The sequence below is a fragment of the Rhinichthys klamathensis genome, unplaced genomic scaffold, assembly GCF_029890125.1.
Source record: "Rhinichthys klamathensis goyatoka isolate OS25496 unplaced genomic scaffold, OSU_Roscu_1.1 h1tg000269l_1, whole genome shotgun sequence".
NCBI lineage: Eukaryota > Metazoa > Chordata > Actinopteri > Cypriniformes > Leuciscidae > Rhinichthys > Rhinichthys klamathensis.
Window position 1 is genome coordinate 2,942,953 of NW_026606789.1, and position 12,951 is coordinate 2,955,903.

The 12,951-nt window shown below is 35.9% G+C and overlaps 1 protein-coding gene across 9 annotated transcripts in view; it reads right to left on the reverse strand.

Annotated features, from left to right (window-relative positions):
• eif4g3b (eukaryotic translation initiation factor 4 gamma, 3b) overlaps nt 1–12,951 on the reverse strand; it is a 55,614-nt gene that overhangs the window by 25,941 nt on the left and 16,722 nt on the right. For 4 of the 9 annotated variants that reach the window (XM_056268187.1, XM_056268189.1, XM_056268185.1 and 1 more), the window contains exons 6-10: nt 10,335–10,355; nt 4,708–4,887; nt 3,139–3,253; nt 2,203–2,309; nt 1,865–1,990 (exon numbers count right to left, since the gene is read on the reverse strand). In XM_056268187.1, coding sequence (XP_056124162.1) covers nt 1,865–1,990; nt 2,203–2,309; nt 3,139–3,253; nt 4,708–4,887; nt 10,335–10,355 — 549 coding nt within the window. The remainder of the gene's footprint in view (nt 1–1,864; nt 1,991–2,202; nt 2,310–3,138; nt 3,254–4,707; nt 4,888–10,334; nt 10,356–12,951) is intronic. The other 5 variants (XM_056268191.1, XM_056268190.1, XM_056268188.1 and 2 more) reach the window with 2 other exon arrangements.

The following is a 12,951-nucleotide window of genomic DNA, read 5'->3' on the forward strand; positions in this document are numbered from 1 at the left end:
TATTATAAAAACAACATGTTGTTTCTGAAATTAAACGCAACTATTTTAGATTTAATTTTTATATTTTACTTTTACTACAGCCAAAAGAAATGACTGGTTATTATTCAGAAACTATTTACTTATGCATTAAATTAACACCATATCTTTCTTTCCATATAATCACTGTTAGAATCAAAGTTACAAATTAAATATTTGTATATTTGCATAATAAATATAACAATGCAAATAATGAGACAGCTAAAGGTGACAATTATAAGAAAAAAATCCCTGTAAATACACAACACAAATAAAAATTATTCTTGAACATACACTGCTGTTAATAAGTCAGGAGTCAGTAGAATTGTTAATTTTTTTGATAGAAGCCTCTTATGCCACCAAGGCTGCATTTATTTGATCAAAAATATGGTAAAAACTTTTATATTGTGAATTATTATTACAATATATTAATAATATCTGTTTTCTATTTTAAAATGTAAACCACTCCATATACATGCGGTCTGTGGACCCCAGTTTGAAAAGCCCTGTTTTAGATTATGCACACTGAGGATTGGGGATATTCTACTAGAGTGAGTAGATGAGAAGTCACTGTAAAGGGAACACACAGGGATCAGGATGGCACAAACAATCATGAGGCAGAACTACAACACGTGACAATATGCATGATTTAAACATTTTTGAAACTTCTAAATAACATTTATAGACTTGCACAATTACTTCTACAGGAAAAACAATTTCCATTTTTCCATTGTCGGGCCAAACCATTATCATAGCTCAACCGTTGCATTCCGTGCCGATCCAGAGCAGCCAGTACGGATATGGTTTCATTTTCCACTGCGGGGCTGATAACGGAGCTCTTAGGATATACAAATGCGTCAATCGTTGCCTTTGTAACGCAAGAGTTTTTAGATGACATGAGATGTAAATACTGACCGTGTTATGGAGGATGATCAGATATTTCTTTTTAATTTTATAATTAACTTGTGTTAACTTCGCTCAAATAGCGTGCTTGGCCAGATAAAGAGAAACTAGCACTACACGCACTCTACCAACACGACTGCTGAGGATCCTGGGCTGAGAACGGTTTGTAATTGTGCCGTGCCGAACCAAGCTCAAGTGGAGATATAAATGGAACCATATTTTTAATGTAAAGGGGCATTTATTTATATAGCGCTTTCACAGACCCAATGGCCACCAAAGCGCTTTACATTTTGCCTCACATTCACCCATTCACTCACTCATTCATACACCGACGGTGGTGTCAGCCATGCAAGGCGCCATCCAGCTCGTCGGGAGCAGCTGGGGTTAGGTGTCTTGCTCATGGACACCTCGACACTTGGTCAGGTGGAACCGGGGATTGAACCACCAACCTTCTGGTTTGTAGACAACCTACATGAACCACTGAGCCACTGCCGCCCCGATAATCGATAATCGTTCTTAGAACCGTTCGGCCCGATGGTGGAAAAGCGGCTAATGTTTCAAGGCTACATTCAGAGTTCTTCATTAAAAGTGCGTAAAATTGGTGGCTTGTGGGTAAAAGATCAAATTGTTAAGTAATAAACCCCTCAGTAAAGGGGCTGTCTAAGGACATAAGCTGTGGCTTTAGATAAGAAGATAAACTCCTGATTATGAAGGAATGGAAACTCTGGCAGTGTGTCTACAAAGTCAATGTGTGGGGTTGCTATGGTGTTCTGACTTTTGCATGTTTCTACGCAGTTACTAGGGTTTTCTGGGTGTTTGCTGACTGGCTCAAGTTAAAAGAGTTCACCCCTAAGGTGCAGAGATTAGAAAGGGGACAATATCAGGCTTAATCCGTATGTGTACATAGGGCTTTTGGTGTTTGATTTGATGTGATTGGCTGTCTTACCTGTGGAGGTGTAGGAGCGGAGGAGGGTCGTCCCACAGGTGGGGTTGGGTTCCGACTCCCGCCCACCCCTGATAATATTTCGTCTGTGACATCCTTGCCACCCTGGTTGGGGTCTCGGATGCGGATCTTGGAGGAACATTTTTACACAAAATTAACTGATAAAGAATCAGAAGCATCTATTTCCTGTTCGCAATTACTCAAGCCTGATTAATTATCTATGAATTAAACTTGAACCTATGAAGTTTTTCAATACAAATGTCCTCAAAGCATTATGGGGACATTCCAGTTTACATACTGCTATAAAGATGACGCAGAACAAACAGTTCATGTACACTCACTGTTTTCTTTTCCCTCTTAGTAGGTGGAGGTTGTTGTGGTGTAGGCACTATGATGGATGGAGATGGTGTGTACATGGGCTGCCCAGGATAGTAGGGAGGTCCTGCTGCTCACAAACCGTACAAGACAATAAGTTCCATATTAAAGAATCGTTCAGACCAGATTTGATGCAACTAAACTATGTCTGCAAACTAAATCATTCTGTTGATCACTTCTTTAATCGATTAATCGAATAAAAAAGACACATTTTATTTTCTGAATATACTGAAAAAAATATTTACAATATAAAAACTTAACTTTTTATACCAATTATTTAACTTTATATAAAAATGTATAAAAAAACAAAACAAAAAAGCAGATAATGAAATCCTGCCCAATTTTCTCCTCCAAACAATATGCCAATTGAAGGCTATGAATACAAAAAGTGTATGAGAGTAGGCAAAGTTACGCATTTTGCTCAAAAAATATAAATAATATAAAAACTACTATATAATAATATTCATATTTCTTTATAACAATTATATATCTTTTTATAAAAATGTAAAAAATCAAAAAATGTTTGAAATTCGATAATGAAATTACTGTTGACTCTTGTCACTGCCAATTAGTTGTTGCAGCCCTAGAGTAAACAACATAGAAGTGTACAATATTCACAAGCAATTTTTCATATTAAAACTGCTAACAAGCAAATGTCACATTTTTGTAATTTTCAGAAAATTTGTTTCGGCAACTGAACTAATTAACCAAAACTAAATTAGTGACAAACCATCCCATAACGATGATTTCGATCATCTTAAAAATGAGTTTTTATTCTAAAAATTCACACTTACAAGATTAAAACATTAAAAAGCAAATAAATGCAAGTCAGCAGACTGCATGAGAAAGTCAACAGCGATCCACAGATATTTGTGTGCTGGCAGACAGGGAGGGAAACTCACCATAAGGTGCAGGGAAGTCCCCTGGGCTGGGTCCAGCATAGAAGGTACTGGGTCCAGTGGGCTGGACTGAGTACTGTTGAGGAGGCCCTACATACTGAGGAGCACTGTGACGGTACTGTGGAATCACACATGACAAACAAATTAGGGAAAATTCAACACGTATAACTGCAAACAAGACATCAACTAGGGATGCTCCGATGGATCGTCCGATAATCACATTCCATGACTCGATAGGTAGTCACTAAATTTGGCCGATCTTATGAACCAATCGCAATTTGATGACGTAAAACAGTAAAAAGTTGCCGCCGAAGTGCATGTATACAGACGTTCTGCTTTTTAACTTCGCGAAACATTAGTAAACCATAGTAAATCAGGCATCTTTACTTATAGCGACAGAACATGATGCATTGATCTTGAGAAAATTCTCACGGAGTCACATGACATGCTGCTTGGCTACAGCTATCGGACTTCAGAGATCTGATTGCGTTGCGATCATGACGCAGTGTTTTCCAACAGACAGGTCTGGATTTATTATGCGCCATAGAATAGGAGTGCACAGCTGAAACATCACTGGTCAACCAGGATCTCATAGCTTGTTACTTATTCTATGTAATTATAAATATTGTTATGCTTTGTGGCGTTTACACATCCAAGTAGTTCTAATGTTCAGTAAAACTCAGATTACTTGTTTGGAAACTAGAGGTTTTTCAAATTTTGATAGAAAGGCTACCTTTGTTCCAATTGCCATAACTTTTGATTGCTTTGAGATATCAACACAAAATATGGCCCAGTTGACATGCTTGTGTATGATCTGTCATATATACTTTCATGATGACTGATAACTAGGGGTGTAACGATACACTATTATTATTATTTTATTATTATCATCAGGACCCAAAAATATTCTCCCATTGCATTATCATACATTATATTCAACATTATATATATATAGTAGTTTAATGTAGTAAGTTAAATGTTGCATTTCCTCACTCTCATGTTGTTTTCGCACATCACGCAAGCATTTGAACGTCCGTGTTTACTACAGTATGCGCATCGTCATAAATCTGTTCATCATATAAAGCCATCGTGTCTCTTCAGAAGACTTGGATTTAAATTAAACCACTCGATTATTTTTTACAATGCCTTATTTTTTGGATCCTTTAAGTTTTAGAGGAATGGACTTTAAATGGAGGGACAGAAATCTCTCAGGTTTCATAAAAAATATCTTCAGGTGTGTCTGGAAGTTGAACAAAAATGTACAGGTTTGAAAAGACATGAGGGTGAGTACATGATGGCAGAATTTTGGGTGAATTATACATTATAAATATAGTAAGCTGAGCCTTGGATAAAACTATACCGTGAATCATATCGTTTACATCAACGATACATATTGATATCTTGGTACACATACCTAATATCAACCTGAGACAAACTGATAATCTGTAATCTAATTTTTAAATAAACAACACAACAAACACAGTCTAACACATTCAAATAACCTGACGTAACACATGGTCCAGATATAGTAAGTGTAATGTGATTCCTGTCTGCATTCTTGTGCTGTCTGACCTGAGGGATGTAGTACTGCGCTGTCTGTGGGGAATGGAAGGACATGGGAGCCATGGTCATCATGATGTGCTGATTGGGGGGATAGACCGCTGCCGTGGGGGTCTGAGATGTGGGCCGAATGGAAGGGTTATTGCTTGGAATGGTGGGCCGGGCCGTTTGCATCTGCGTCCTCTGGAAAAACTGTGAGGAGAGATAGACAGGAGAGATCAGTTATGTGGCTCACCTTTGGCAAACTGATACGTGTAACGTTAGTACATCTAAGATGGCATCTGAAGAAGTCCGCTGAATAAGTAAACACATTTTTGTACAACTATTTATGTAAACGCATGCAAGCAACAAAGACAAAACACAAGTAACATGCAATCTGATGATATAGTTGTTACAATGGCTTCATAATAGATCATGTATGTATGAATCACAGTAGAGATTTTATGCTTTTTCTTGTCAACTCCAAACATAACTTTCTATTAATAAATTCCTCAAATAGACCTGTTGACCTGAGAATCTCACACTTGTGACTATGTATGTACAAATGCCAAACATCAACAGTGAATCATCAATTTTCATCCAAACTGACAACAAGTTTCCCAGTTCCTCAGTGTACTAAATGTTGCATAATGTGTCAAAAGGTCATAAGGGCCACGTACACACTGCGGCTAAATACGGGTGTCACTCCACACTTAATATTCAACAATATTATTGATCTGACTGTACTGACGCTGTTGTATAAGAACTGAACTGAGCTGGATGATGACATCATTTTTTGCAGAACTGCTTTATAGATGAAAGGAACTAATTTATTAATTGATGATCTTTACAACAGAACTGACTTCAGCTGAACAACAGCCGAAATGCATCATTTTCCTATAATCACTGTAAAGCTGCTTTGAAACAATCTGTATTGTATAAAGCGCAATATAAACAAAGGTGACTTGACTCCTATTCTGTGTGCTTGGTTATGCAATTGCAGTTTGGTTGCACTTTGTACAATAAGTGTAAGTTTAACCCGTTTTAGATATTTCTGATAAAAAAAAACACCTTTCAAAAGTTCGGGGTCAGTAAGATTTTAAGAAATGAATAGCCTACTTTTATTCAGCAAGGGCACATTTAATTGATCAAATGTGACAGTAAAGATTTGTTTTGTGAATAAATGCTGTTCTTTTGAATTTTCTATTCATCAAATAATTCATATTTCAAAAACGATCAAGCAGCACAACTGTTTTCAACATTGATAATAATAAGAAATATTACTTGAGCACCAAATCAGAATATTAGCATGATTTCTGAAGGATCATGTGACACTGAAGACTAAAGTAATGATGCTGAAAATTCAGCTTTGCCATCACAGAAATAAATTACATTTTAAAATATATAAAAATTATAAAAGTAATTTTAAATTGTAATAATATTATAATATTTTACTGTATAAATTAAGCTTTTATGAAAATAGAGACTTCTTTAAAAAAAAACATAAATTCGTAACGTAATCTGGTTTAATAACAACCATCAGACCATAATATATTTGCAGTTGTAAGCCAAATTGTTGCTATATGATTATCATGCTATATAATATGTTGACATATAAGATAACAGCATTTGCAAATGAATAAATGTAAATAAACATAGTTCATATGAAGTCAATTCACTTGAGATTGACGTAATGAGAAAAGATACCAAACAAAAAGATACCAAACATTTACAATGTTTGAATAAGCCTACCCTAAAGTACAGTTAATTACAATGATGAGCAGGTAGGAGAAGCCAGGCACAGGAAAACAGTCTTGAGCTCTCTGATGCTAAAAGTAAACCAAAAGCACACAGCAATTCGACACTGCAGGTGTGGCCAATACAGCAGAGTTTCCTTAAGGACAGTCAGTATGTTGCTATTTGAACACAGTAGCTGTACTATCTGCAGATTTAGTATTACTCTAACTGGCACAGATGATTAGGAACCAGCAGCTCTGTCCCAAAACCAACAGAGGCAGATTTTAAGGCATCAATGCAGGTAGGCATCATGATTCTGCCTTTTAGGATACCTTTTTTTGGGGCCAAATATTACATGCTTTAAAGAGAAGGCAATTCCATAATGCACTGTGACAAAGCTCAATGAGATATTTCCATCCAAGATGACAGATAAACCCAGAGAAATGTCAAATATACATATATAGTCTATTCAAAGAAAATAATTGAAAGTGAAAATGCAAATGCAAATCTAAAATTATTTTTAAAGCAACACCAAGTAACTTTTCCTCTGCGGCCGCCCTACAGGTTGGAAGCGGAATTGTCCATTACCGCTGTGGTAAATAATTTAGCCTACCGCAGCCTACTGTCGCACGCACGCTCGTTGTTTATCCAGCTTTGGAATGAACGATGTCCACAGACAAGGTAGAGTATGTTGCATGATTTCATGAAACTATGATGTATTGCGACATCAGAAACGAAGAAAAACAAAATAATGACTATTGTAACACTTGGCGTAAAGCAAGTCAAATTTGTCGTTTTCTTATGTCTCATTAGAACTAGAGAAACGCGACCCGATCTGGCAATCTTACATAGCGTGGTTATAGCAGATATAGGACCGCAAAGCGAATCCAGAAGTGCCTTTCACCCTGTTACGAATTAATGAACCACTGAAATGGTTTTGGAAACATTATTTTAAGGTAAAATTTTTTACTTAGTGTTGCTTTAAAAATGGCTGGATTCGTTCAATTCAAATTAAAGTATTTTTCTAAGTGATAACACTTGTTCTTTCTTCAGTTGACATTAATAAAATTGTAGACTTCAATTTTGACTAAAATATTTCACATGTCCTTTTACAATATCATCATCATTTATATTGAATTAAAACTATTTTCTCCATGTCAAAATTCTGTTATTGAATGTTAAAGTAATACATTTCTCTTTCAGGCATTAACTGAAAAAAAATCTGATATAGACCACAACCCTTGACAAAGAATAATAACATTTTCCTTTCTGTTAGTGAAAGGATTGTAAAAATGACAAAACAGGCCATAATTTAAGACCTTTTATAAGTGTGAAAATAAAAAATAAAATAAATGTTTTTAACCAAATTTCATTCCCTGGCCTAAAACTACTTTATAGTAATTCTGCAGTCCAGGGTGTTGTGGTCTCTCCATTTTATTCAACCGAATGAGTTCCTGACCGTCTCGACGCCACATCACATTATTAAATTAACATTACAAGCCTAGAGATTATTTTAATATCACTCTGCTAAGCGGCTTATTTTTTTAAACATAAATTGTAAGGACAAGTGGAGCAGATCTTCTTCAGCCAGGCTGACTGTTCTATCGTGTACAGATACAATGATGCTTTTAATGAGAAGACTGAATACGATCCAGTTTTAGACAACAACAACAATGCATTAATGTTATACTCTTTCACGACATCACTGAATTACTTTATAATTTATTCCTTTATTGCTAGAATTTGGTTAATGAAACTTTTGTTATTTGGTCATGAGTGTAACAACAGTTTATGGTTCACAAATAATACCTATTAACACTAAAGCGTCAACATCAGGATCTACAGACCCATAAGTCAAAAGTAGAACTACTGTAACGACTACTGTTTCACATGTACTGGAGAACATGAAGACAGTGAGCGTCCTCTCTTTCCCATTGACAAAATAAGTACTCATAGTTTTTGACATTGCTTCATTTATTTGAGGAGATACTTGGCCATGTTAAAGGATTAATTGCTTCTTCTGCACTGGTGATCTGAAAGCAGGTGCTTTTTTCTCAATATTTAGTGCCATTTTATTTTGTTTTTGTCCATTTTACACTGACTAAAAAGCCATATAATTCTGTAAAAATTACATTCACTTTATGACAATGTGCAAAATGACCAAAATTGTCCAATTTTACACATATTAAAAGAAAAAAGAAAATCAACATAAAATGCAACGACTTGAATATGACAGTGGTTCTTAATCCTGGTCCAGGAGTAACCCCAAAACTTTCCAGGACCCTCGCTTACCTAACACACTTATTTGAGGTCTTGGAGAGTCTTTACTAATGAGCTTATGAGTGTGTTATCAAGTGTGCTTAATTAGGGAGACATTTAGGATGTCGCTGCATCCGAAAACTTAAAAATGCTGCCATCAGAGGATGCATTCCAAGGTAGGCAAGTCTCCTGAGATACCTTCATCTGATTGATTTTGAAGGCAGCACAGATGCACATCCTTTCATTGCCTTTGATATCCACAATTCTGTGCATTCCAATCGGTGACAGTTGAGCTAGAAAAAAAAGATGGCGTGAAGGTTGCGGTTGCTGGTCAGTTTGTGTGTAAATGTCGATTTTGACCAACATTTTACACTTCTGATGTCATTTCTACTCAGAAGTTACTATTGTAGTAATTAAATATTTGTTTAGTCCTCACCAAAGCTCGCTTTATTTTGCTGTAGATCATTAAACTGTTACGCTGCCTCAGAAGTCAACAAGTCAGCTGCCTAAGTTTTCGGATACAGCCAACGTCTACACTTATTCGGATCCATTTAAAAATGTTGTTTCAACATTTTTGAGTTTACACCTTTTGGGAGCCGGATGCCATTTGCCTGGAAGACACCCCCCCCTCTGTGTGCAAAGTTATCTCTAAACTCTTTTGGTTTTCTTCTTTGGTAATGAGACATTTATAATAATGGTGATTAATAATAATTAATAATGTATGATAATTATTCACATTAAACCATATAGATTTTTGGGTGAATTTTGGTGATCTCAGCATGAGAGAGAAGGAGTGGGGGAAGAGGGAAAGAGATGTATTCTGAGGCGAGACTTGTGTCTCAAATGGTGATGCTAACTTCACAAGAGAGAGTTCAAATGTTCATTTCCTTTCCTTTTCTCAGAGTTGCCCACCCTTCCAGTACTTCCAGTTTGAAACTGAAACTGTGTTTTGCTGTTTTGATCAAATAAATGCAGCCACTGTGTGCATAAGAGACTTCCTTAAAAAATTTTTTTTAAATTGTGTAAATGTTGCAAATGAACCTGCTATCAGAGCAAATAATTCAGGTCACCAGTGTTCAGATCTTCCAGTACAAGCAGATCAATCCTCAACAAGCTGATTCAATTTTGTTCTAAATGTTTTTATTGTTTGAGTGCAACCATTTTTTAAATTAAAACTATTTAATAGCATCTTTTTTGAGTAGTGTTCATGATTCAAAAATCCTTAGGTCAATAAGCATGTCACTAAAGCTGTTAGAAATCAATGTCTAACAGCTGAACAACAGCATGAAAATCCTCAAATAACAGACACACAGAGTCTCAATGTCTGCATTTTAGCAGTAATGTTTCCTAAAGCATTACACCATTGTAGAGAAGAGAATCCACCCATAGACACACAGCTCCAACAGGGAGCAATCAATGCATATAGAAAGAAGAACCCGTTCTACATGCAAACCTAACAAAATAATAATACAGCAAGCACTTACAAAAAGTCAATCAGACCAACATGTACATATACAGAGGAGGGGTAAACTGAAATGGAGGATTCTGCTGTTTTTGGGGTGGGTAGCTGCAGTGCAGTTGGCTGGGCAGGGAAGCAGGAAGATGATGTTGAGAGAGAAACAGAGGAGTTCATGCCATGCATTTTCCTCAAGACTGCAAATTACCTGAATGGGTCTGAATCCTCCCTTGAATATTGAAGCAGGAAAGAGAGAGAAGAAGCTCATGGGATAATGCACTAATTGGTATGGAGGGATAGAGAGAGACTAACACACACACTTAAGGAGAGATCTGCAGTACAGAGCATGCAAAGAGCCTTTCCTTCAGGGAAAGCCATTTACAAAACAAGAGGGCACTATGCTCTGCTTTTTAGGTAGCCAAGTGACATCATCTTTATTTGGCAAACACACAAGAAACAGGACCTGAAATCCGCTAACCCTTGCAGACGCTCACAACAAACTGAAAAATAGAGATGAACCAGAAAGCCTTGTACAGAAACGAGTTCCTTTGACTATAAGAGACGTTCAAAGCTCACTGTGGGTGAGATGAATCATAGAATAATAATTCAAAGAAGGAAACAAAAACACACACCAGATGAAGACACATAGTGCTAATGTTAAATACAAATGATGATGATTGTGTTAAAAATATAAATGCAGATTTAAATAAAAATGTATATTTCAAAAAAAAGAAAAGAGGTTACACTTTATTTTAGGGTTAGGACAAGGGATTGGCTTAGCGTTAACTGCATGTAATTATGCATAATTTATGATTATTACTATGTTGACCACATGTAACAAGGAAGGACACTGTAAAATAAAATGTTACCAAAATAAATGTATACTAGTAAAAACAGCAATAGAAATATTTCACAAGTAGTTGCGTAACTCATATTTAGGTTAGCATTACTTAAACGGGAAAACATTCACACAAAAAGATCATTCTTTTATCAATTAAACATAAATGGAGATATTTCAAGCAGACATCAAGCTAGCATATGACTTGGATTTCAGTGAAAAAAGTTGTATTAACTGCTCTAATGATGCCTTAATGTTCCTTCTTTCTTTTGTTTTGATCCTTTGGTCGCCATCTAATTTTTATGGAAGAAAGCAGCGCGAACATACTCCAAAACTTCTCCTTAATTGTTTCATGGAAGAAAGCATACAGGATTGGAATGACATGAATTTTCATTTTTGGATCAACTATTATTTCAAAAAACACAGGGGGCCCATGTATTACAGTTACACAGTGAACATTCACTTGTTCAGCCTTAAATTCTGACCTTAACTTTATATTTATATGGCCTTAAAGTTCAGATGTCAATTAAAAGGTCATTACTGTGTCAACTTTGGATCATTTTTAAACGGTCACATTTTCAGGCAGAATCATACATCTAATATTTCCCAGTGATCTTCAAAGTACAACAAATTACACAAACCGTTCTGAACTTCACTATGTTGCTGAACAGTGTGTTCCCAGACGTTTATTTTTGAATGTGTGTTTCTGTCAGTGTGTGTCGGAACTGCTCCAAGAGCCAGAGAGGGTGAACCCTGAATGTAGTAGATCATGTATCTACTACAGAGGTGGGTAGTAACGAAGTACATTTACTTCGTTACATTTACTTGAGTAGTTTTTTGGAAAAATTTTACTTTTAAGAGTAGATTTAATTGTGGGTACTTTTACTTTAACTCAAGTACATTTCTAATGAAAAAAAACTGTACTTTTACTTCGTTACGTTGGGCGACGTTCCTCTCGTTACTTTATTTTAATTCAATATCTTGTTAAAGGCGTAGTTTATTCTAAGCGCGCGCTCTCTCTTTTTTCTGGGCATGAGCGATGCTCAATTCACAAATGAATCACTCTTTTGAGTCGATTCTGTTTAAAGACGTCATCAAACAAGTTGGGCAGATCTGTCTAAATCGGTTCGCGAATCAGTTTGAATGATCTGTTCAGTTTCCTGCAAGCACTGAACCGTCTCGGAGTCGTAACAGGAAGATTTAAGAACTTCAAGAGCGTTGTATGAAGTGGCGGTCCACAGTCTACAGTACAGTCTAGAAAGTAAATCTGCAAATGCATCATATTTTTTGCCAGCGATGAAGATCTTTATTAGTTGAACATCTTCGTATGTTACTTCGTAAGCTGTCTGTGAATGAATTATTCCACACGACGATACATTCGATTTCATTCAGGTAATACATTTTACAACCAAACAGATTATTACGCCACATAGCACTACTACCAAGTATGACATTACCCTTTTTTTGGACATATACATTACTTTATAGTTATACATTAAATAAGCTACCATCGTCCAGTTTATGAATGTGTGTACACACACAATGTGTGTATTGCGCAGTGGCGTGCGAACTCGACTTGAAAACGAATGCCGTTGCCTGCCTTATTAGACACAGTTAACCAGTTTAAAGATGCTTTCATAAATATAGCCTATACTTAAATAGGAGAACAGACAGAAGAATTTCCTTGCATTTGATCGTTGTTTGTGTTGGGCATGACATGACTAGTACTATAGTTGTATAAGTTATTATACTATTATACAAACCAAAGGACAGGCAATGGTTTTCGGGCAATAGATGTAATATACAGAAATAATGTTTGTCTCTTCTGTTTTTGTTGCAAAGATAGCTTTTCTAATTATGATAATTTTAGTCATTTAAATGAACAAATATCTAAATAATATCATGTTATATATATATATAGGCCTATGTGATCCAAAGTAACTAGTAACTAACTACTTGACTAGTTTTCCCATTGGATACTTTTTTA